The sequence below is a fragment of the Paramormyrops kingsleyae genome, chromosome 13, assembly GCF_048594095.1.
Source record: "Paramormyrops kingsleyae isolate MSU_618 chromosome 13, PKINGS_0.4, whole genome shotgun sequence".
Lineage (NCBI taxonomy): Eukaryota > Metazoa > Chordata > Actinopteri > Osteoglossiformes > Mormyridae > Paramormyrops > Paramormyrops kingsleyae.
The window spans coordinates 25,735,345-25,762,030 of NC_132809.1; the positions used below are offsets into that span (position 1 = coordinate 25,735,345).

General features: G+C 44.2%; 1 protein-coding gene across 1 annotated transcript; it reads right to left on the reverse strand.

Moving 5' to 3' along the window:
• Positions 1 to 3,370: 3,370 nt before the first annotated feature.
• On the reverse strand, positions 3,371 to 26,686 carry LOC111835436 (CD81 antigen-like). The gene is made up of 8 exons (XM_023795750.2): positions 26,491 to 26,686; positions 16,437 to 16,551; positions 7,902 to 7,999; positions 7,125 to 7,199; positions 6,914 to 7,021; positions 6,106 to 6,204; positions 5,751 to 5,834; positions 3,371 to 5,615 (listed from the first exon to the last, which is right to left on the reverse strand). Exons 1-8 carry the CDS (start codon positions 26,554 to 26,556, stop codon positions 5,553 to 5,555), a joined length of 708 nt encoding a protein of 235 aa, XP_023651518.1. The 5' UTR covers positions 26,557 to 26,686; the 3' UTR covers positions 3,371 to 5,552.

Sequence of the window (26,686 nt, forward strand, 5' to 3'; positions counted from 1 at the left end):
TAACCCTTACATGCTGTGCAAATAAATAAGGTTACAGCTTGGAAACATCATCTTAATACTTAGAGAAGTGTATGTACTGTCATCTTGGTATCATGAACAATTTAATGTAATGTCTTAATCAGGTTTTTCTCTCCCAAATGGACCCGTCTAAAGGTGCTGTTGGTGGTTGTGTCAGTTTTGTGTTGGGGATCCATGCAAACTGTCACCCACGTGCACACGTACAGGGAAAAGGTACATATACCGCTGCACATGCCACACACATGCTGTCGCACATGCACTCGTACCAATAAATTTTCACGCTGCACCTGTTTATCGCACTCAGCCATGTGTTCTCTTCAGGACGTGCTATGGAATTCATTCTGGTTGACTCAGGACTTCAGAGGATAATGTACACACACACCTTTGAGTTACAGAGGTGACTGTCCCTCGACTGACATGGATATTTGTCACTTGCCACCACACTCCCTTATCTGGCTCCAAAATACACTACATTCCTTGACCTGGCTTCATAATACTCCCACCACGTGCTGTGACCTGACTCCAAAATACTCTTACCACGCTCCCTAACCAGGCTCCAAAATTGTCCTATCACACTCCCTTGACCTGGCCCCATAACGTTCCCAGCACACTCCCTGACCTGGCTCCCTAATATTCCCACCATGCTCCCTGACCTGGTTTCAAAATACTCCCACCACACTCCCTGACCTTGCACCAAAATACTCCCACCGCACTACCCGACCTAGCTCCATAATACTCCCACCACACTCCCTGACCTGGCGTCATGATACTCCCACCATGCACTGTGACGTGACTGAAAAATACTCCCACCACGCTCCTTGAACTGGCTCCATAACACTCCCACCACAATCCTTGACCTAGCTCCAAAATACTCCCACCATGACCTGGGTCCATAATACTCACATCACACTCCCTTTTCTGGCACTACTGTATCAATATCCCAACTCCCAATCTTACACAGAATAGGTCTGGCATGGTGCAAAATCATAGACCCAGCCTGCAGTGTACTGTCACTATATAATGCAGCGGTTTCATGATGCTGGATCAGAATAGCATGTGCGGAATGAATAAGCTGTGCAATGTTCTCTGAATCAGGTATATGGTTTCATAACGGTGGGGGTGGGGATTCATTGAACCAAACGATCCAGCATACTTTACAGATTTACACCAGTAAATTCAGTACCTCTTCCAAAATAATAGCACAGTCCCTCCTGCGACCCTCATTCCTTCAGTCTTTGGGTCCTCACTCTTAGTGCCTTTGATGCTACACAGTCGGCCGGACTACCAGCAGACAACAAAACACACTTGTTTTCTTGGCTGAGTGCCACACCCAGCCTGGCACCACCCATTTCAACCTGAGAAGTCAAGCGATTCAAATTTAGGGTGGACCGACTATCAGATCGTCTACATTTCTAAGTGAAATTTTTTTTTTTTGGGTCAGCTTGTGCCTGGGGCAGTTGGGGCTTAAGGGCCTCGCTCAGGGGCCCAATGGGGAAATCACTCTGCTGACCTTGGGATTTGAACCAGTTACCTCCTGTTCGTAGCATCCTAACCTGCAGAGGCACACTCTGCCCAAAACTGCATTTGCGACCTTCGAAAGTTCAGACTGTAACCTGGGTGATTATCCCTGACGAGCCAAGAAATAATAGTTTGCGCCTTTAACCCCATTTTAGGGGTGTGTCCTTGGGATGGACTCTTGACTCTTAAACAGTGTTAACCTTTTAACAAGATATTTCTTCGCAGCACATGAACACAGGCCAGGAGAGCTTCTCTGGGAGTTCCTGAGAACCGGTTTTGTGAGCTGGGTGGCTGGGAGTTGCACTTACTCCTTTGACATGAGTAGACAGGTTGCACCCTTGGGGATGGGAGGCACCGTCAGTCCCAAGCCTGGAGGTGAGTATGTCCTGCAGAGGGGCCTGACGGTGCCTCAGCCTCCAGTCACAAGGCTCCACCCGCAGGGAAACCTGTATCCCTGGTTTAGTCGCTCAATCCAGAGTGAATCATCGCTACCTGCCGTCAAACCTGCAAAAGAATGCAACTTGCAGCAAGCATTGTCGTATCATCAGGGGACATTGGTGAGTAATTGTGGTTATTTGAAAAGAGTACTGTATACCCTTATCACCAAGGTGAAAGTAACAAACCATTTTTTTTTTTTTGCTAAAGGTTCATTTTAGTTAATGTTTTGCGTTGTGTGAGCCTGCAGTAATTTTCAATGTCTGCTGAGGAGAGCAATAAAGGGTCCGGTATTGGATCACTTCTCTAGAACTGCCTAATCTAATGCAGGTTGTGACAAGACCTGGAGTTGGTCCATAGACCCTGTTCCAGGAAGCACAGGGAACAAGGCCAGAACTTTCTTCATTGGGAAGATACACATACTAAAGCAATTTGCCTATATAGCATTCCTGGACTATCAAAGTAAACCCATGTGAACTCGGGGAGAACAGGTGACCTCCACACACTGGGGTCGTGACAGAAGTCAAACCCTGGAAGTCCATACTGCAGCCGTCATGCTGCCCACAACATACCATTGGAGATTCACCAAAATCGGTGTCCTCGTCATGCATATCTATTACAGTTGCAGACACCGGAATAGTTTACAGACTTCAGTCCCCAACAAGTACCGTGTCAGAGGTTCACAAATACAGTCCCCCAAACCACAAAATTCTGTGGTAATGAGTACAATCCCTTAGCCCCATATGTCCTGCTGGCACCTTCAGAGCATCAGAGAAATGAGGAATGACATCACGGATCTGACCATGTTTATTAGAGAACAAATATTGTATAAGGCAGGGGTCACCAACCTTTTTGAAACTGAGAGCTACTTCATGGGTACTGAGCCATACGAAGGGCTACCAGTTTAAGTTTAGATCCTAAACTTCATATATAATAAACATGTTTTAAATAGATATTGTCATTTTCAAATCTATATAAATGCAAATGTAATTAAAGAAGAATAGCAACAGGATAAAATTAAATTTTAGATGCTGCTCACTGGTGAGTTGTGCTATTTTTAGAACTGGTCCGCGGGCGACTCATGTGGTCCTTGGGGGCATCCTGGTGCCAGCGGGCACCATGTTGGTGACCATGTTGCTGACCCCTGGTAGAAGGAATATAGAGGAAGCTCTTTGCTTGTTGGGATCTGCAGTGATACGCGTGCAGCGGGATCAGGCAGCGGCATATGGGGGGGGGGGCATGTTAGACTGTATAGGTGTCACACAGGGGGTGGGAGCTGACGTGAGGGGGGGTGAGTCACTAAGATGTGTGAGAAGCAAACTGCCAGCTGGTCCAGGTGCTGCTGTCTGGGTGGGACAGGAAGTGGCGATGAGGGTCGGAGGGACACATGACACGAGACTGGGGGCACGAGGGCCTTTAATGCGGGGCGAGGCACAGAGCACAGTAACACAGTGTACAGCACAGGAGCAGGTACATCAGCCCTGGGGTCATTAAGCACGCAGTACAGGAGAGATAGAGTTAAACCGCGTCAGGAATTTCAGCAACGAGGGGAAAGCGCCGAATAGCACAGGAGAGCGGACATCCTGGGAACGTGTCACACATTCGGAGATGGAATGTAAATAACAGGCCTTTCACTGGTGATGGCGCCGCTGCAAACCAGATTAACTTTCTGAATCTCCTCTCCTGCTGGATTACTGGGAAGCGTTAACAGTTCCCAATTCTCTACACTTTTTTTTTTTTGTTGACCCAATAAATCCTAGAAAGGACGAACATATATAACTTCTTTAAAAGGATAGCGAACGTGTTTATACCTGTTCTGAAAAAAAAAACACAAATTATTTAAAAAGAATTAGAACTGAAAAAGGTAATAATAATAATAATAATAATAATAATAAAATAATAATAATAATAACAATGTTCTCAACCTTTCTTATCTTAAAACAACTGTTTCAACAAGCTGAAAACAACCACTGACCAATCATTTACTGAGCATCTTCAAGCCTCCTGTGCTCAGCCTGATTCAGATCCCATCCACACATTCTGCTTTAACAAAGTACCAGAAATTAACAAAAAAGCTAGCATGTCCTTTACATATTAATTGGTACAATTACAGTATATATAGAGATAGCTGTACAGGTTAGAAAGACACCGTAAATATGTGAATGTGTTGACAGGACATGTTGGCAGTAGGCTGTTACAGCCGAATTACACACAGGATTACAAATGGCACGTTTGAGGATGGGAATAAATTTGTACATTACAACCCATACAAAGGTACACTGCAGATATGTCGTGATCAACATGCAATGTTTGGCAAAGGCTCCCCCTAGTGGTGTGAATTCATATCCAGGGTTTCTGCTGGTGCTGCCGTGTGCTAATGAGCAGCAATAGTGTGCTCTAGAGCAGGGTTTCTCAACCCGGTCCTCAGGGACCACCAGACGGTCCACGTTTTTGCTCTCTCCCAATTCCCTGCCAAGTGGGAGAGAGCAAAAACGTGGATCGTCTGGTGGTCCCCGAGGACTGGGTTGAGGAACCTTGCTCTAGAGGGCAGATGCATGTCTCCACCTGCCTCGTCAGCTCAGGCCTTTCCATGGCATGGCTCATGCCAAGCACATGGTGAAGGAGACACACCAGGACAGCTACCAAATTAGTGTTTTTGTGGAAGGAAAAGTTTCACGCAGGAACAGGAGAGAACGGCCCAGCACCATTAAAAAAAAGAAATTAAAAATTCTTGTTATTTGCCTAGGCTGAACAATATATGATATACAGTCTGTGTACGGCAAGAACCCACAATGTGTAGGTTACATCGGTCTTTGTTTATGCATGAAGGCGAATTCTGTCCGTAGTGGACGGCAGCTTTGTTAGGGTGTCGGTGGGAGTGGCCTTACTGGTGGGCGTGACTCTGCCAGGGTGGAGGTGTGTGTAAGTGGCTTAATTGGTGGTTTAAGTATGTTAGGGTGGAGGTGGGAGTGGCTTCCTTGGTGGTGGTGGATGGGAATCACTTCATTGGTGGATGCACCTGTAAAAGGGGAGGGGTTTACCATAGCCCTGAGATTGCTGGGAAGTGTAGTACATACAGTGATGGGGATTTTTTTTTTTTGTATGGAAATTGGAGCCCTCAGCTCCTGAACCTGGGATGCAGCACTGGATTTAGATAACACGCCACTGCTCACTGAACCGTCTCAACTCAAACAAGATATACCAAAGAAGTTCTGGAAAAAATGACAAAGCATCCACTTTTGTCACTGATAAAATACTGCAAATATATACAGTTTATACAGCAGATCATGGGAAGCTCAGCAAAGTCATGTGACCCTTGGCACTTACGAAGTAACATGTATCAGATAATGCAAGGAAGTACAAAAGTAATAAAAGGTGTGCATTTGTGTGATTTTAACTGGATACAGTACAGACATTTTAGCTGTGACTACCCAACACTGTTGGTGTAACTTTAAAAAATACATTATTTTTTTCTGAAGTAACTGCATTTAAAAGTGACAGGAAATACAAAACCAAACAGATATTTTGCTATTGGCTGGTGCATCGGGTGGTCATGAGCTCAAGGCCCCTCCCACAGCGGTTTAGTACCCAGGGTTGTTGCGAATGGCACAGCACAGCACCATGCTGAGGATCATCTCGAAGATCTAGAGATTAAAAGTTAGATGGTTAGACATCAGTCTCAAGTAATAAATCCAGGCCTGGCTAGCAGGTCATATGCCATGCATGACACCATTTAGGGCACCACACCCTGGCCCATAGCCCCGTGCATGGATACTTGCCATAATGACGGCTACCACCAGGGCGGCGATACCAACTAAGTACAGCTTTTCATCGAAGAGTTCCTTCACTTGGCTATGGCAATTCTGGATGCAAAGACAAGTTTCTCAGATATAATAGACAAGGCAGAAGCTTTCTGATTTTGAAAAGGGAGGGAAAAACTTCAGTCATTCATTCATTTTATCAGTACAGCTATATCACCCTGCTGTTTTACCCATTTACTATGCCAGCAGGGTTTCCTGGGTATGAACTCACACTTCCTGCCAGACATCACATATTTCTTCTTTCTGCTATTAACAGATCTCTGACTCAAGGGAGGGAACAAGCAGTAAAAACCCAGAGCAGATGCTCACTGACCTTTGTGAGCTCCAGCTTGCCAGGGGTGGTGAGAGGGCAAAGGTCCGGGGCCAACTGAGTGAAGAGGTTTTTCAGATCCCCCTTCCCACAGCATTCCAGCTGAAAGAGAGGTGTTAGGGAGGATCACTGGACTGATCGCCCAAACATCTGCAGCAACAGCGGGCAGGATGTAATGTCCAGCCAAGCTATGGGGACTCCTGCAGATGGGTTTAGGGGATACTGTACATACAATAAAAGTTTAATCTGCCATTTTGACTAGACATTACATATTGACCACTGTAAAAATTAAAAAGCTATTAAAGCTATTAAAAAGCAAGTTAAGCAACACGGGCTATGAATCTCTCTAAAATCTATGCAATCTGTTATATCAGGTCTGTTTGGTGATTATTTTCTGGGGGGAGGGACGCAAATGCAACCTTGCAATGTTGGCAGTGGCCATTTTTAATGATTATTTTCATGTCCTATGAAAGATATAATAGACTTTCAAGATTTTACCTTTTTATTTTTTTGAAAATACACAAATCAGCAGAACCAGTGCATTGTTCATGATTAACTATTATGATGGAATATATCATGATTATTTGTTATTATTTCAAATAAAAACTTCATAGATATAAACAAAATGTATTATTATTATTATTATTATTAGAATAAAAGTATTCTTCTTATTACTTTGCCAATTGCATGGGCAAGTAAGAACCGGCCATCTTTTTCCTGAGTCTGTGCTGCACTGCATTTCAGCTGCCAGTTTACTTGGAGACCTTTCACTGCCTCGTGTGTGATCAGTGACCAGTGACCAGTGACCTACCGTCTCATGGAAGACTTTCAACACAGTGGAGGCAGCCTGGTTCTTATTGTTGCTCATGATGTTTTGGTCGTAAGCGGTGTCATAGAAGGTGATGAGCTCCTTGGCGATCTGAGCGGGACAGTAGGGAGGAGAGACCGTGCATCAGCTGACTGTCTGTCACATGACCTACTGTGACCTTCTCGAAAAAGGTGACGAGCTCTCTGTTGCTCACCGTCTCACGATTCATGTAGCCCCAGATCCCGGCGGCCACCTCACATGCAAACAGGATCACTAAACAGGTGAAGAACTGAAAGAGCGAGAGGGGATGGTGACGACATGGGACAGAGACAGGGGACAGGGAGGACGAGGGACAAACGCTCAGGAGAGACTGAATCTGAGCTACATCAAAGGTATAGCATACAAGGGGCTCATTACGGCACAAAAGCTTCGATGACTCTTTACTCAAGGCCATATTTTTAGTTATTTTAGTAAGGACTTCTAGGAGCTAGAGTACAAGCTGAATGCTATGAATTAACATTCATAATGCATTGCAATGCATTGGTGACGCATTATAAACATGGCTACAAATATTTATAAAAAGGCATAACACATTATATCCATATTTATTATGCATTATGAAAGCTCCATGAACCTCTCATCCATAATGCACTATAGATACCTTTATAATGCAGTACAAAGCATCGTTAATGCTTATACCGACCATTATAATGCGTTATAAAGGTATCTATAGTGCTATCTAGTTATAGCCATATTTATAATGCTTTGTGAATGCATTATTATTTGTAATCAATGTGTTTATAAATGACTAAAAGCATAGCCTTAAGTGTTACCAATGCTAATAATTATATGTTAATAATACTTATAATCAAACAGTAATAATAATAATAATAATAATAATAATAAACAGTAATAATACTTCTAATCAGTTATGGTCTGGCTCAGGCAAAACTGAACTTGAGCTATGTCAACAGTACAGTACATGCCTCACCGTTCCCAGAAGGCACTGCGATTCCTGAATGGCACCGTAACAACCGAGGAAGCCCACGAACATCATGACAGCACCCACAGAGATCAGGATGTAGATGCCTGTAAATGAAAGGGTCGTCTGAGAAACAGGGTCACATGATCCAGCTCCCCACTCCCATTAAAATCCCACAACCTTCAAGATTTTGTAGTCAAAAGAGACTTATTTTTTTACTGGAAGGGTAAAATAGAATTTTATGCAATAATCAGCATCTGCCACTAGATGGCGATGAGAGAGAGAGAAAAAAATCACGTCTAGGAAATGGATAAAATAGCATTGATGCAATGTTCACTACTTGCCACTAGATGGCGATGAAAAAAAGAGTCATCTTGCTAACATATGTATGAATTCAAAACTACGGAAATTGCTGCCCCTCCAAGCAGTCTGGTGCCTCCTCCAGGCTTTCTTCATATATCCCTTGACCCCCTGGTATTCCTCTTGCTAATTCATTATTTCTCTCACCTCTGCTGCCAGGAGACCCCATCTTTATCTACACAATGGTTCTTCTGTGTTCCACACACTACTGTATATACACTCTGCCTCCAGCTACACGGACAGAAGCCCATAAATATCCACAGCTCTTAACAGTAATAGGTAAGAATGAGAGCGAGTGGGGGCTTAAAACACCGGCAAGGTGAGCTACACAACAGACTAACACCCCACTAAACACGACATTAAACTAGTTAAGGTTTTTATCTAAAGAGACATTAATTTTGAAGAATGTAGGGTCAGCTAGTCACTGGAATAACTGGCGATAAGAAGCCATTGGTGAAATCATTCTGCTGATCCTGGGATTTGAACCAACAACATCATGTTCACAGTCACAGCACCCTGTGGGTGAGATGATCCACAAGCCAGTCAGGTCTGGCATCAGGAAACAGCTTTGAACTCAGATTCCTGTCAAAAAAGAACCGTCCATCCATCCATCCATCCATCCATCTTCTTTATGAGGATGGGGTATAGCTTGGATGGGATGCCAGTCCATCGCAGGGCATGGGCCCACGCCTACACCCACCCACCCACACAGACACACACACACACACACACACAGACACACACACACCGTCCATTCATTTCTATGGGCAAAACCCTAAACCTAACAGTGACAACCTTAACCCCTACCCAGCCCTAACCTTAAACATAAGTAACCAAACAAAATACAGGACTATTGGCATGTTTAGTTTTTTGATTGCAGTCATAAAGTTTTATCGAAATGAGTTTCACCTTGTGGGGCCTGAAAAGGTGATCCCCAGGCGGTCAAAATAACATTTTTTTTATCACATTGTGGGGCCATTTGGGCCATACAATGTAATATATACATAACCTACACACACGTGGGCTACACACAATTTGGAGACACCAGCTAACCAAACCACATGTCTTTGGCCTTCAGGAGGAAACAAGCATAAGATGGGAAGGGCACGCAAACGGAGGGAGGGGGGGATCAGTGTGTCAGATGACCATCCCCAGCCCCCTGCCCCAGCCCTAGGCCACCATCTCCTGGAGTCAGGGGTCAGGGCCTGCAGGGGGCGCCCTCCAAACCAAATAGGAGTGTCTGCGTAGGAACGCAAAAATGGGCCACTTCCAGGGACTGAGGCAGATTGCTTCCCCACCGAATCTAAAGCCATCACCATGGTGACCGAAGGCCAGGCTCATCCTGCAGATGCTAAACATAAACAGATGAGGCTGCAGCTCCGGCTCCCGTCCCGGAATGCACAAGAAGAGGGCTGAAGAGGGCCAGCATGATGCAGGCTGTGTGTGTGTGTGTGGGGGGGGGGGGGTTCCATTTTGATTTTTCAAACAACAACCTGGCCTCAGCTTGTACTCTACCTCCTCGAAGGCCTAAGAAAAGCTCCACAGGGGTCACTGAATACTCACACGCAGGAGGGCACACGAGTGACAGATAGGAAAAACAGCCAACCGGCAAGGGCAATAAATAGAGGGGATGAGTATAACGCTAAACGCTCACTGAGTGCTCACTAAAGGCTCACTGAACACTTGGTGAACGCTCACTGAACACTCACACGCAGGAGGGCACACGAGTGACAGATAGGAAAAACAGGTGTCGGGTGAGGCCAGTAAATAGAGGGGACGAGTGTAACGCTAAAGGCTCACTGAATACTCACTAAAGGCTCACTGAATACTCACTAAACACTCACTGAATACTCACTAAAGGCTCACTGAATACTCACTAAACACTCACTGAATACTCACTAAAGGCTCACTGAATACTCACTAAACACTCACTGAATACTTACTAAAGGCTCACTGAATACTCACTAAAGGCTCACTGAATACTCACTAAAGGCTCACTGAATACTCACTAAACACTCACTGAATACTTACTAAAGGCTCACTGAATACTCACTAAATGCTGACTGAATACTCACTAAAGGCTCACTGAATACTCACTAAACACACTGAATACTCACTAAAGGCTCACTGAATACTCACTAAATGCTCACTGAATACTCACTAAAGGCTCACTGAATGTTCAGTAAAGGAACACTGAATGCTCACTTGCTGAATGCTCACTAAAAGAACCAGTTGAAGCTCCCCCCCTTATTGAATGGGGATTATTTCTTTATATATTTGTATTGCCTCCTGTTTCTTACGCATTAGCTCTCATCAATGTCAGGTTTGTCACCTGACTGAATCTTCCCTGATTTCACTGGCCTTCTCTGCTTCTTCTGTATGCTGTCCTTCACTCTCACTCTTTCTACTTTCTATCGAGCATAAACAAGTTCCTGCCACCTTCAGCGGCAGCAGCAAACGTTTGGTCCTGCGTAGCATCTGCTGACCTACGTTCCCATGGTAAGACTGAGGTTTACTGGTATTTATGGAAAGTGCCGCCCTTTGGCTTCAATCTGGCAGGAGCAGATTCATTTTAAAACCTAAAAAAGTCCATTTTAGCTGGGTGGCACACTCACGAAAACCACTTGAAACAGAAAGTAATGAAGGGCTGCCGTCTGCTGCCTCTACTTAGCCAGGGCGTGAGGCAGATGCGTGATGAGTAACCTCAGCTATAACGGGCCACAGAGTCTATATTTGATACGCCTGGGTGTTTACTTTAAAAAATACCAGCCCAGTACGTTTCCCAGCATCCTGAAAGTTTGCTGTGGCATTGAATATCTTGCTCACGCTGACATGTACACTCGCTGCAAGTGACCTCTAACGTCACATGGTTATCAAACCAAACAAATGCTGGTCTCGGGGTCATGCACACCTCATCGGGGTGTCCCCTGTGGGGAGGAGGGGGGGGCTCGGGGTCCACCCCAAGTTCCAAGTTCCCAGAGGGACATAATGGACAGAGTTTGTCTTCTGAGTGATGATGTTAATAGACAATTGAAGAGAAAATTTCCAAAACTCATTTCTCGTCGTTTTGAGATGAGACTGCCAATGACTTAATGTCAGGCTCCCACATCATATGTCACAGTATTGGAGACAAAAACTCACTCATGTAACCCAATGAAGAACTACTGTCAAATTTCCAAAAATATATCTGCTCTTCAGTTGCAGTGATCCTTGTTTTCCAGTGATTGTAGGGGTACAATCGCATTGTCACATTTTACTGCTGCTGTAAGGCTGTGTGTCTCTGAAGCAGCAGCTTCTTCACACAAAAGCAAACTGTCATTCAGCTGCTCTTTTACAGACCCGTGTAGTGTGTAAAAAAAAAAAGATTGTTGCATTCCTTAGTGGTACTTCAGTGCTAGAAAACTCTTTTGCAGTAACTATCAGGAGTTTAGTGTCTTTAGAAGTGGATCTTATGTTAGTTGGCTAAGTAGCATCTGTTCCATTTATCCCATTGACATTTGCTCCATTTTATGCTGGATATATAATTTTAGTGAACACAAGGAAATGGTCTTCTTGTTATGTTGTTGAGGTACTGTGACCCAGAGCAGAAGGTGATGGGGGCCTAGACACAGGCTGCAGAACAGGCTACATAATATTTGCATCCATCCATCCATCCATCCATCCATCCATCCATCCATACATCCATACATCTTCTAACCACTTATCCTGGTCAGGGAAGTGGGCCATTGTTTCTTTAAAATATTTAAGTAATCTGACATCACCTTATTTTCCTGCAGACCAGCTTGGAGGATGAACGGCAACATACTTGCATTCCTGCTTATACTGCATACGGCCTGTTGTTAGGAAGGCGAGGGAGACACAGAGGGGCTGTACAAGAGCTGCTAAAAACAGAGGCTGCAAGCCGGAAGCAGGAAACGTCTACAGGGTGCTATGACAAGAAAAGGAAACTACTGTATTACTGTATGCCAGCGAATTTTTTAATTACATGTCAGAGATGGAAAATAGAAGCCAATGCATTCATTTCATTTCCATCCACAGGGACATTCTGTTTCAATGATTCAATGAATCATTTTTACAGAGTGCCATGGAATATTTTCCTTTAATAATAATGGACTTCAAGCAAAAACTGTGGTAACTAAGCATGGAAACAAACACTAGTAGATGTAACCAAAACAGTGGGCATGGTTTACAGGTCACACAGCAACGCAGATGGCAGATTTGCAGGTTGTCTGCTATGTTGTTGGTTATAACGGTGCAGCTAGCCAGGTATCTCAGCCCTGTGTAGGAGCGCCGTACCACAGTCTGTGTGTGACTACGGCACATCAAATTTGCAACAGTACTATGCAGAATCACTCAGGTACCCCTTAAAATGATTTAATCTATCTTGATGATCTCTGAGATCTCTAAAAGCTTGCTTGACTAGGAATGTTTCGGAATAGACATAGTTGCTCTGGCCCAACTATGTCTTCCCTAAGCCCCGTTATTTTTTTTATGGTGTGATTTTACGGGGTGCGAGGCTTTATGGGACCTGCAACTGTAAGGGACAGCACTGACCTCCGTGGTCACCCGTGGTCACTCGCAGCACTGACCTCCGTGGTCACCCGCAGCACTGACCTCCGTGGTCACCCGCAGCACTGACCTCCGTGGTCACTCGCAGGACCCACTGGGGTATGACCACTGTTTCAAACCCCAAGACACAGGGGCCTGGGACCCCGCTGAGCTGCGTCAGCCCCCCCATAGGGGGTGGGGGGCACAGGAATGACACTGACATGACTCTGTCATTGTTCTGCTGCTTAGATAGACTGCAGAGGCCTCAGTCCCCCCAGCCTGAAACTGCGTTGGCCTCCTGGCATTTCCTGAGAAGCTGCATTCATTCCCATTCCGGCCTTTTGTCACACTACAGTAGCTGGGGGGGAGGGGGGCAGCTGAGGGTCAATAACAGACATTTCCTCTCTTTCACAAACAACCTGCAGCCCCCCTCCCCCCCATTGGCTAGGGTTACGGGACTATTTAGGGAGTGTAGGTGTGTGGTCTTTCTGGCACACTGATGGCACACGAGATGGACACTGATAACAGAGACCAATTGTCTGTACTGGGGGGGAGAGTAGGAAGGAAACTACTGATGACTCCCTACCTCACCCAGCCACCCCCCCACCCCCCCACCCCATGAATAATGACTGCTGCTAGACTGACTGATGTGTGATACTTTGCCTCATATACACACAAATACACACACTATAAGATACATATATAATACGTTACACGTACATGTATATATATATATACTACTGTTCCAACGTCTTAGGCCAGAGGTCTCAAACTCCAGTCCTGGGGAGCCGGAGCCCTACACGGTTTTTGGTTCACCCTTATTTAACACACCTGATTCAACTCCTTATGCTAATTACCACACAGCTCTTCAGCTGAATCATTTGTGGTGGAAAAGAGAAAGAACTAAACTACACAGGGCTGCAGCCCTTGAGGACTGGAGTGTTAGACCCCTGTCTTAGGCAGTCAAAGAAAACGATGTTTAATGATCTTCATGTTGGTGTGAAACTATGATATTTTGCCTGTCAAAGTGTGTCAGCTTTTCGAATCATTTCAAATCTTCTGCTAAAATTGCAGCTACCATCCAAAACACACGTGCATTTTTTGGCTCAACCATTAGCATACCCATATCAGTAATCAGCATCTCATTTACTTTTTAAACTAAATTAATTAATTAATTTAATTAATTACGTGAGCTGGTGGTGAAATTTGACAGATACACAGAATGGCTGAGTTGTCCCTGAGGAGAAGTTTGGGGGGTGATTATCTGATCCTTCAACTAGATATCAGTAACTTTTTGGAGAACAGAGGAAATTCTTGATCATTTTTCTTGTTAATTTGCATGTGTTATAAAGTTAAATTCTGTTTTTTGTTCTGAGCAAATATACATTTACTACACAAATACATAGCTTTCATTTGCTTTGCCTAAGATTTTTCCACAGTACTTTATAAATGTCAAAAAGTTATGTATTGATAACTGAGTGTAATATACACATACAGTATATGGCTCATTCTTACGAACCCATAAAATCAGATGTCCAAGCCCAACAAATGGAAAAAATTATGAAAAATCGTATAATTTTTATGATCATTGGTTAGACTGTGAAGTCTATTAAGTGATTTTCTACTCTTTGCACAAATTTTAAAGCATTCTTGCTGAAAATGCCATCACTGTAACATGCCAGTGTGATTATTTTACTGCACTGAATGAGTATAATTTTAAACAAACCAGAGCTGTCCTGTAGTCTGGAGCAGAAGGGTGTGATGACCTATCAGCAGCACCCTCCGCCCTGGACCACCCCCCTCCCCCCACCAGACGCTCATAGCTGAAGATGCAGGCAGCCTTTCACTGTCCAAACGCCCCCATTCTTTCTCACCCTCCGCCCATCTGTAGATGCATTCTGACTGTTTACATCCTGCCAGCATCTCAGACGCATCGCTACTCTCTCTGTCTTCATCTCATGGAGGCCCGTCTATTCAAAGGAGCCCAATAAAATTCACCCTTTGGTGAATGCTGGAATAAAACTCCTAATGTACCTATATACAGTGCATATGATTCTTTGAAGCCCTCACTACTCATGTGTAAATTTGAACACTGCAAAGACGCATCTGCAGTGCAGAGCTCTGTGACCCAAGAACCCTGCAGTCTGCGGTCGAGGAGTTCTGGGACCTTCTCAGATGTTCTGGGCTGTCAGCTTGTGGTAGAGGGAGGAGGCAGCAGCCAGCTGGTATCAGGCCAGGCTGGTGAGCTTCCCTCCGCCCCGGTGCATCTGGGATGTAGGTTCCCATAACCAATGCACATGGGCCGTTTACTATGCCGGGTTTGGGAGCACAGGGATAACTGGGAGAGATGCCAAAAGAACACCAATAAAATAAAGAATGTAAAGCTTTGGTAAACAACTGGACGTTAAGGTGTCTCTTCAGAGAAACGGGAGAAAATACCCTGAACGGGCTAGGAGGTGTCCATGGGGACTAGACCACAAGCACTGTCTTTGTATACTGAAAGGAAAGGGTTAAAAAGGCAACTGCCTTCCCTGTAGCTGTGAGCAGTCTGCCGATGTGACCCCAGGAAGGTGGGTCACATGATCCGGATGTAGTCCCCCCCCCCCCCACAAACCCCTGGTCATCGGGGGGGTCACACATCCCCCTTCCTTACTTATTTACTTACCAGACAACTTTCCAGGCTGTAAACAGACACATAAAAGTCCTCAGGCGGCGATTGCCTGCACAGCCTTTCAGTCTCTTTAAGAGCTGAGTAATAGTTTCAGGCAATCGTTTTTCTTAGCATTTAAACACAAAATGAACAGGATAAAACAAGAAGAGCATTTTTCCTTAATGGTTTCCAAAACGATAAAGAATGTACCCCTGCCCCGATCGTCCGCTCCTTCCATGTGTGCCACGTTCCCTCATTAACCTCGTGTGGAATCCCCGTCTGATCAGCTGTTTCTGGTTGTTGTCATTAGTCCTCTGTATTTAGTCCGCGTTTCAGTTTGTTTCCCCAGTCCGGTCATTGTAACGTCATTGTGTTGTTCTGCCTGTTCTCAATTAAACCCCGTGTTTCCCGATTGCTTGAGTCCTGTCCCTGCTTCCCCGGTCCCGGCTCGGTAGATCGTGACAACCCAAAGCCATACCCCAACACTGCGCCAACACTAGACTATGCCATGCGGTCCATTGTTTATTTTTATTATTAATCTGAATTTGTTAATTTGTTCGCAAATCGCAAATTGCGTAACATTTCGGTGAGCAATGGCTACCAAAATGATATAAAGTACAGTGTATTACCTGATACAGTATTTTCAATAAAAAATGCTGTATCAACAAACGATGCTATCACAGCGAATGCGAGGCGGAGACTGAAGCGTTACCCTTTGTTTCCGCTGAGAGACGTGCCGCTTGACTCATTTCCCCGTGTGCACAAGTTATCTTATCTTATCACGGTTCGACTTCTGAGATTCAGATCAAGTTCTAGGTCATTTTTTTTCGAACTGGTTGGTTCGACTTTTAAGAAATTTGAGTTCTAATGAGTTCGAGAACTGAGGTACCACTGTATAAAAAAAGTCAAAAAGTTAGGTTGGAGATGACGTCGATAGTTTACAGAAAGGTGTTGTCATGGCGATAAGGCCGGAAGCGGTTGTTTACTTATGTAGAAGGTGCTGGGCGCCTGCTGGTCTCCGAGCTGCAGCATCAGGAGTTTGCTGGTCTGGTTGTCATGTCGAAGCCAGAGCGCCACGCCCAGGATGAGGCCACCCGCCAGCTTCCAGAAAGATAGAGAAGAATGTATAAAAGAGTTAGTGGCCGAGTATCCACATGCCATGGGCTACACCACGGGGCTACGTCACATCACCATCTGAAGCCAACTGTCTGGTCATGTGACCAAAGCAGCAGTAAAGACTGGCCCATAAAAACAGCCCCAGCCGAAACACTCAACAACAAAGGAATATCAGTCTACACGTTTGGACTTTCCATGAATATGACACATGATGTTTTTATTGAGTCTATTTTAAGGCAAAGCCCATTATCTGTGCACAGTTTCTCAAATGTAGTGTCTCCCCTGTAAATATTCACTCTATTCAATTTAATTTATCCGGAAAGGGGGGATTTCTAAAAGCTCTGGACCTTATCCAACCACTAATTTCCATATGACATGTGCTCTTGAGTCAGTTTAGGTTCCCTAAAATTGCATATAACTTATATTTTCACGATTCAGGATTCTCCAAATGGATTTTCATCCGTCATATATATTTCTCAAGGAACGAGTTTCTGAAGAGGTCTGCTGCCATTGTACGTTTAGAAACAAATTTCAAAATGGTTCCCTTGAAAAACAAAATGGTCTAAAGCAGGGTTTGGGTGTCTGAAATCAAAGCAGACTTCCCTTCTTGGGGAAAAAAACCTCAAAGGAAAGCTGATTATTAGCCACAACAGCGATCCCTACCAGAGATCACGATGAAATGGACGTGCGTTAGGCAGCAAACCAGAGTGGCGTCAGGCAGTGAGTAATGTAAACATTCGGGCCCCCGGTGAGAAGTAACCTTTGGCTTTTACTCGGCTGTTACTGCACAGCAAGGCATGATCTGCAGGAGCAACATCCACCGCCAAGCTGTCTGGAAAGTGGGGGCTGTCTAAATCTGTAAGGAGACCCGTAAAAGAAGGCGGGAAAAATTAAACCGAATCTAGATATGGGTCTTAGACTTGTGAGCGACGTATAGCGCGGTCCTTGTGAATTACGACACTGCCTTCGTTGCCATGGGGACACGGTCTTTGCTCTGACCCCGTCACGCTCTCCCTGAGACACACGTACAGGTGACAGTCAGCTTAGGCAGTCACAGTGTAGGCACAGTCAGCGTCCCTGAAGCAACCAAGACCGTGCTCAAGAAACCAAGAGCGACATCCCTCTGGCAGCAGCAGGCACACAGTCCCAACCAGCTGGGCCACAAACACAGATGTTTCCTCTCGTGTTGAGGATCCAGGCACAGGGGCCACTGAAGGACAGGAAGTCTGACAACGAGGAGGAAGGCTGAGAGTCGAGGAAGACTCCCACCTTGTTTCAGGCTCTGTAGCTTACCTGCTCATACATTTTATACCTACATACACAACACTAAACAAAGTTACGCATAATTTTATTACTCAGTAGGAAATTCTGGGCCGTTACCATCCGTGAGAATTTACGTATTTACATCACCGTGTTCCACATGGCAGAAGAAAGGCATGCATGTAAAACAAGCTTTGCAGAAATCCGTAATTATTCCCATCACTTAATTAACTTAGCCTCAGCACAAGGTGATGAGTCTCTGCTCATTTTCATTTAGCAATATTAGTCATGGTACAACTGGTTTCTTGGGAAATTAATATAGGAGAAATGTCAGTGATAACGTCACACGGTGCCACCGTGTTTCAGTCCGATTCACATTCCAACTGCTTATTCAGATGATTAAATGGCATGAGGGCTTTATTTGTCATTTGTATAAGTAGAGGTACATATTCACATACCCCACCTTACTCTCCTTGGGTCCCCGAGTGCAGACTGAATCAACTGAATCAGCATTTTCCGGGGGCTTAACGACCTCGCTCAGAGGCCCAGTTGGGCTTCTGATCACAGACACAGTGGTCTAACCAGTACAGGGTCACAGTTTATTCCAGTAAAATATACTGGATTTTTATAGCTATATGTAAAACACACAGTTTACTGCCCTGTAGTTTCCTGCTGCTGTCCTGTATCAGTATGGAATGAAACAAGATTTAAGTCGTTTAAAAACATTTCATATGATTAATGCTGCACCTGTATTACATTCAGTACACTGACACCTACTGTACAGTGCTCACTGAAAGTCTTGGGGCACTTGCTTAATTCAGTAATAATGTTGCAAATTTACTGATTTCATAACAAAAGTCAATTGACAAGCAGTGTTTAATGCATCTGCACATATCTAATACACAGACATTTTCTTGTTATTAAATGTCATAATTTTAAGACTGACTCCATTCAGTTCTGTTCTTAACTTGTTGCTATTAATTGCAATTGTAGTCCTTGCCTCCCAAAGAGATACTAATCACAAATGTTTGGTGTTTTATGTTATTGTAAAGGTGTTACTAATTAAAAAAACACCCAATAAGACTGCTGGTCAATTAACTTTTTAACTTAGAACAGCAATTTGGATTTCAATTTATTAGTTCTTGAAATTAATATTTTACTGAGCTATTAGTTAAGTTCTCTCCAAACGAGCTTGATGGGCCTCCTCTCGTTTGTAAATTTCTTATGTTCTCATGTTCTAAGACTTCCGTTTGTTTCTAATGTGACATATATTTTTTGTAAATGAACCAAGTAAAGATTTTTATTAAAAAAAAAAAAAACATCAATTTGCAATATTTTTACTGAAAGCATCCTAAAACTTTCTGTGAGCACTGTACACAGGACAGGTTTCCAGATTGACTTAACATTTTATTTAGCCTCTATAACAAAGATACATAATATAATCAATACAGTCAGCCAGTGTAATGCATTTTTTAACCACCGGGCCTAACTTATTACTGCCATTGCCTTTAAAGGGCTTTCCTTAATAATCTGTTCATCATCTGTAAACAGCAAATCAGTCTGCATGGTACTTTCTCAGTGGGATACATTGTTTTGTATCTGGTACTATCAGGAGATTCGATCCTGTCTGCGAGCCTGGATTTCTGTGCCTTTCTCACTCGGTTTGGGAATCACACGTTTGTCTGGCGGTGGGTTAGAATGCTGTGTCTAAGATAGGAAGGTCACTGGTTCAAATCCTTTGGTTGGCAGTGTGATGTTGCCATTGGGCCCTTGGGCAAGAGATCCCCTGACTATGATGTTACCTGTTAAAAAGGTATATTGCTTTAGATAAAAATATCTGCCAAGATAAAAATGTAACTGTCTAGAGAGAAATAATAGGCTGTTTTTCACAGACTCATGGTTAGAGCAAAATACATTTGAATAAGACGGAAAAATCTTCACCCCCCCCATAATATTCTTTTTTCATATATTTGGTTTTCAGCATCTGTCAGGCTCGCGTGACTAACAGTGAAATGTGCAGTTTCATCATCTGGCTTCACAGAGAGTCGGATCCAAGTCCGCGTGTGACGTCTCAGCCGGTCGACACGTCGCGCCTCTACTTTCCAAGGATCACCATTGCATTCCTCTTTCTTTTACCAATCTCTGGCAGCAACATCCCATCATAAACACACCCTACATGCAGCGGTTGATGCTGCAGTCCCAAAGCCGGTGCTTCTGTTATGCGAACACATGTTGTTCCGGCATGAGACCACATGCTACTGAAAAACCCAGTCACCTCAGAGGCCCCCGAAGACCCAGTGATCCATGTTTTAAGAGCAGCACTGGCAGAGAGAGTCACACAGAGGGTATATAGAGGGTACAGTATAGAAACTCTAATATACCGGGACAAGATCGGCTGTCACGGGTTGTGGGGGGGGGGGGGGGGTGCCTTTTTGGGAGGTGGGGCCAGTCTGCCCTGCTGCTGCTGAACAGATGTTTCAAAACCTCACCCTTTGGCTGTGACTGTATTTGTCTGGTTACTGAGCAACCAGTTTTCTTAGTATCAGAGCAGGCTGGAAGGGAGGTTACCACGGCGACCGACGCCAAGGAGACAGCAGCACAGGAGGCTGCTGGGGGAGGCCACTGTCTGGGGGTGCCACAGAGTGCAGTGGTGTGTGTATGTCACTGTGTGTCCTCTGCCTATACCCGTCTGCGTTTTCACCCTAGCCCCCACCCTGCCCCGTTCTCACAGGTCCCGAATGGGGCAGGTTTCACTGCTTTATGTGAAGTCCGTACCAACCAGCAGCCACACCTGACCTTACATTTACTCTACATTTATTCAGCAGGCGTTCTGTCCAAAGCAACATAAAGTTCTTTACAAGCATAATAAAATGTAAGCAGAGGTTACATAGTACAATCCTCAAAGTACATGGTGAATCTGCTTTGCCTTATTCTGGTTTTAAGGTTATTCTTTAATAGACAGTTTAGTAAGCTCACTATGCAGGTGTCCACTGGAACTCTCACACATTTTGCTAGCTATACTTTTGCTTAACATTACGATTGTTTTATGATGACTACGTTTAAATGTGCTATATACCACAAAAACATTTTCCGTATGGCAACAATCAGCTTGCTCACAACAGGCCCCGCCCCAAACAGGCAGCACATCCTTCTCTGACGTGACAATCAATTCGCAACAAGTGGTTATAAATAGCTGAGGGTAAGGCCGGTAGCTGTCCAAGCAGCTGATTGGCTAACTCAGTCACATGGGGTTCAGAGGAAGCACGTGTGCTTTAACCCGCAACCTGCACGGTGGAGAACATGCAGGAGTTGCTAGCTCACAGCGCAATCAGCCAAAGAAAAATCTACCATACTTCCTCTGGCAGCAGGAACACTTTAAGGCACCTGCAGCGTGTCTTAGGGATCCAGCTTATTAGGGTGGGACGCCACTGGAACAGAACACTAAATAGAACCAGGTGCCCCGGGAGCAGGGCAAGGGGGGACAGAGGAGGATTTATAGGGAAAAAGGAAGGGGGCTGGTCTGGGATTGACCAAACCCAGGAAGAAGATATGTCAAATAAGAGGGAAAAATACATCCAAACCAGAGATATGGGTCTTGCAGATGGTGTGTGAACTTCAGCTTATATGGGGGAGGGGTGGAAAGAAGGGGGAATCAACCACGTTTTACCAAGACCAGGAATGGGAGGGGCAGAGCTACAGACAGCCACCTGACTTTCCCTCATGAATTGGGTCTCCCTCTCCCCCAATCCACACAGTCACCAAACTCATCTCAAGCAGAATAGCCGTGTTTTAAAACTGCGTATAAATTCACAGGACTCTGACACCGAAATATTAGCAAGCTTCATGTCTTCGGACTTTACCTATTTTTGCTCTGTAGAGTGAAAAATGACACGCAGCCACTCTGGCATGTAAACAAAGAGCTGGCTTGGCTGCGTCTGACACCTTTATAAACATCTCGAAATGTCCAAGTTCAAAAGGCAAATCCAAGGCAGGGCGGGTGGAGGGAGGCTGAAGGACATCAAGGCCAAAGCCAACAAGCACTGCTTCCTCCAAATCACCCTGCTTGCACTCCAGGCAGAGAGAGTGGGGGTCTTATTCTTTAATACACAGTTATTGTTTTAGTAAACTCACTATATGGGTGCCCACTAAAACTCACACACTCAAACTACCTGTACTTTTGCTTAACATTAAGCTTGTTTCATGATATTTCTAACTATATTTAAATGTTCTATACTTCTCACCAAAATGCTATTTATGGGTTAATTTCAGATTGGGTACCTCACTCAACACATAATTTTCTGGGATATGACCTGGCAACACTGTGGTCCATGTGATTCTCATCCACCCTCAGAGCCTTACCACTCTGGAGTTTTTCCAGTATCTCAATGACCTCAGCCCTAGTCACGGAGGAGGTCCTCCTCCAATGTCCACCAACTCAACTTCCTCCCAGGAAGGCGTGTCAGCGAGATTCAGGAGGCCAGGAAGTGCTCCTTCCACCGTCCAACTATTTTCCCTGTTGAGGTCAACAACACTCCATCCCTGCTGTGAGCAGCATGAGTAAAGATCTACTCCCCCTCCTGAGTAGCTTGATGGTTTGTCAGAACGTCTTCGAAGCCGACCAAAAGTTATATTCCATGGCCTTACTGAACTCCTACAACTGAGTGTTTGCTTCCGCAACTGCCAACTCCGGTACCTGTCAGCCACCTCCAGAGTCCCACAAACTAACCAAGCCCCTAAGGCCTCCATCTTCAGTCTCCCTTTACTGCTGGTGTCCAACACCGGGATCGGGGATTGCCACCATGACAGGCACCAACAACCTTATAGCCAGGGCGCCACACAGCTGGCTCAGCAACAGAGGCACGGAACATTGCCCATTCAGGCTCAATGTCTCCAGGCTCACTCAGAATGTAAGAGAAGTTTTGCTGGAGACATGCGTTAAAGATCTCAGATGCTCCCAACTCAAATTAGATGACAGATAGGATGGGTATCCATGGGCAAGGAGGAAGGAATCAGACCCAAAGTCCTTAAAGCTTCTGTGCTCCAGCAGTGGTTCTAAAACATGTTTAAATTGTCCCTAAGAGCACAAAAGGTTTCCCCCAGAAAACGCTATGAACAGTCTCTGTTCCTGAAACCCAGTGGCACTGCAGCCCCTATAATGAAGACGCAATGGGAGGTGGTCCTACAGTAACTCAGAGTAATGAAGGACTTCCTGGACTTACTACAGTTTGAACGTTCTGGTATGATATAGCAGAGTCATTATCTACAAGAATGAGCAGATTGGGCTGCTAGGTGAGTAAGGAGATGCAAACAGCATGATCATAGCAACTTCACTGCCTTTCTTTTAATGGGGCACAGAGGTTCCTGATCCTCAGCAGGAGTTAACGTTTTCTCATCAAGCGCGGCTTCCATTGCGACTCGGCAATTGCAACTACAGTGTAACTCCTTTGTAGATAAATATTCATTTGTTTGTTTTGGCTTTTAGGTTTTTGTTTTTATTGTCTTTTAAATGTGATTGTATTGTGTTCTATTTTTCATATGACCCTATTGCCTTTGTAAAGCACTTTGAATTGCCTTACATCTGAATTGTGCTGTATAAACTTGCCTTGGAACTCTGAAATGATCTAGGGGAGACTAACCTAAAATTTCATTTCAGGCTGGGAACATACAAATCAAAAAATTGCTGATCATTTAAAAAAATTATCTGGGCAGGTTGGGATTACAGGTCTATATACCTAAACTCCATTTCCCAATCCCATTCACAGAAGAGCCCAAATTATTTGAATCAGCATGAATGAAAGAGATGATGAAGAAAGTAGATTTCCGATGACCTGCTTCCCTTTTCCGAGATTTATGGGCTTCTGTCCACTAGTGAACATGATGTTCAGGGCCCTAGAGCATAATCTTCTCCACACATTGATCAATGAAGTCTCTCATGAGGAACCAATCACTGTTCTCAGATGCAGGTCAGGTGTTTGCAAAATACACACAGCTGAGAGCTTGAGGACAAAATGAAGTAAATGGCCAGAGCAGACAAGAAACCAGTAATCATTAAAACATCCAGGCAACCTGAAAGGTCTAGGCAACGGAGACCAGAAAGTCTAACCATACATCCATGTGCAGGGGCAGGTTTGCTGTTTTTGGGGCCCCCTCAGATATTTTAAAAACTAAATAATTAGTGAGCAGACTCCGAAGATCATAGCTACAGTAGCTAACTGGTTAGCAGAGCATGCTACTTCAGAACTTCGCAAATAAGGAACGTGTTCATATGTTAAATCAATGTAGTGCCTGTTTGTAGTCAACAGGTGGGGCCCCAAGCCTCAGGGGCCCCACACAAATGTGCGGTTTGAGTAGCGATATACACTGCCTCTGGTCTTCAGGAGCAAATGCAGGTCCTGGTTAGTGATGCATTCAACTACAGCTCTGCAGCCGATCAAAGAGCAAACCCAACCGAATCTAAACAGTCCCCATGCAGATGTGAAACTGTTTATAATGAACCAGTTCCCAGTGTTCCCAGCTATCATGCCCTTCAGAGCGTCGACTGGAAAGCTAAAAATATTTGGTTACTTGAGGTAATGGATAAGGCAGTTACAGGGAACTCTGTCTACGGCGCCAGTGAAAACCACAGAAACGCAGCAAAAGCGCAGAGACCCTGCGCTGAAGCGCCATCCAGAGGCCGTGTGCCCAGTTAGCAGGAAAGCAGTGTGCAATGCCTGCCCTGTAGGGGGCGATACCCCTCATCTCAGCATGCAGCTGCCTATGGGCATGGCCAGTCCAACATAATCTATTACAACACAGACCAGCCATAAAAACACACTCACGCCTTTGGAAAGACCACCCGACATTGGAGTATCTCACAGAGATAAGCAGCACTGCATATCAAGGCATCCTTTAACCTCCAGTATCTCTTTTGAGTATTGTATCCAGGGAATGTTTTACTTTGGTACATTTTTACAGCAGGATTTTGAAAATCACATTCAAGACCTCAATAAACCTGCTCACTCTTTCATAAGGCAGTCGGGGAAGACAGGAGGGGTGGGTGCAGGGGGCTATATGCGTTTCGTTGTCCTGTGACTCGATATTTTTCATCTTTTCACCCCACTCAAATTCCCCTTTTCCTTTGAATTCTGGAAAGAAAAGTTTCCTCTTGGGTGATGCATTCACCGTAGGTGTAATCAAGAAGTAAGCATTTTAAATTCCTTGGAAATTGGCTAAGCCTGTTGGTGTGTGTGTGTGTGTGTATATATTTACATATAAATATATGTATATATATATATATATATATATATATATATATATATATTTTTTTTTTTTAAACAAAACACGGTTAGTCACAAGACAAGATGAACGCCACTTAATGGAAACCAGATGCGCACTGGAGCACTATAACAACCCGGGCGAAATTAACCACTGGCATGCTAGCATTGCGTATTGTTTTTTTTTTTTTTGCACACGTAGTAAACCTGCTCTGAATAACCAAGAACTAGAAATGTTAAAATAGCATTGGTATGTCTTACACACGTCTGGGCAGAGAATCTAAGCTATATAGGTTGGCCGTATCACTACATACATCTTACTAATTATGCAACCGAATACTGAAAAAATAACCACAAACGTAGTTGGAGAGTAATATAATAATAAAGGCTTTAATGTGCTCAGTTACGTATACAGTTATATCATGCAGATTTAATAAGACACGATTTGAAATAAAGGTTATTTATTGCTAAATGTAATTGTTAAAATGATTAATACTTAAAACCAGAAAGCTTTCGTCTTGTTTTACCCGAGGAAGCTTCTCAGATCAACTCCTAGTCTACGCGCGTTTTCTGTGAATAAACATCCAGTTTTTAATACCCACATATTATCACATTGGTTCCTATATGAAACTTCACGCACATTTTACGGCCAGACTCTACTAGGAAGTCTTTTCTTTGTTTTCTGCAGCCTAGGAAAATAGTGATAAATGTTTTCCAGACCATTTTCCAGTTTTTTTTCCAGCCATAAACACCACAGCCCTGTCCTGACATTTCATACACTAAAATCGCAGCGAAAGAACTAAAGAAAATCCCACATTTTTATTTATTAAAAAAAACCAATAAAGTAAAGCAGCCTCATTTGTTTGGTATTGGTTTCAACGCCGGTACAAATAAAGAATGACTTATGATGACAGCGTTATAGTTTAAATATGTCTAACTGCTTTATGGTCGTTTTAAAAAGGGTAGAAAACTCAAACGCGCACGGGGTTTGTCTTATTTTAGCCCTTATAGCCTAATATGAAGACGGGGCAGCGTCCGACTGGGGGTCCCTTGGGTACACTGATGCTAATAGATCATCATAACATGCATATTGTGTCAGTTATGGCTAAATACTGAGACATTCCATGCCTATGATGATAACAGTTATATCAATGATATAACAATGAAGTGCGTACAGCAACAGCAGGCGAAAGTTAGGTAGACTTTCCAAGTAAAGTTCTGCTGTTTTTTTTCGTTAGCTTAACTTCACACCTCAACATTACAATTTTCTAAAGCCAATGCAACAAAATGTATTTTGCATTTGTTTACATGTAAACATAAACAGCGCGCGGAAAACGACTCCACGCGCGGTTGGTGAAATTACCACGCATAAAAGCCAGATTATTTAAACGCGTAAGAAGAAGCGACTCACCCAAAAAATGAAATTGAAGAAAAAGAGCATGTACTTGATGCATTTTGTGCAGCCTTGCACCGCCATCGTTGAGGTATCACTGTTGGGAAATGAGCGAAATGCAGAGTAAAAGGGGAGCTCGGCTCGCTTAATGGTGGGACCCGGTTAATGAGCGCAAACGGGCAACACCCAGCCCAAGAAAGCCTGCCCACCGAAA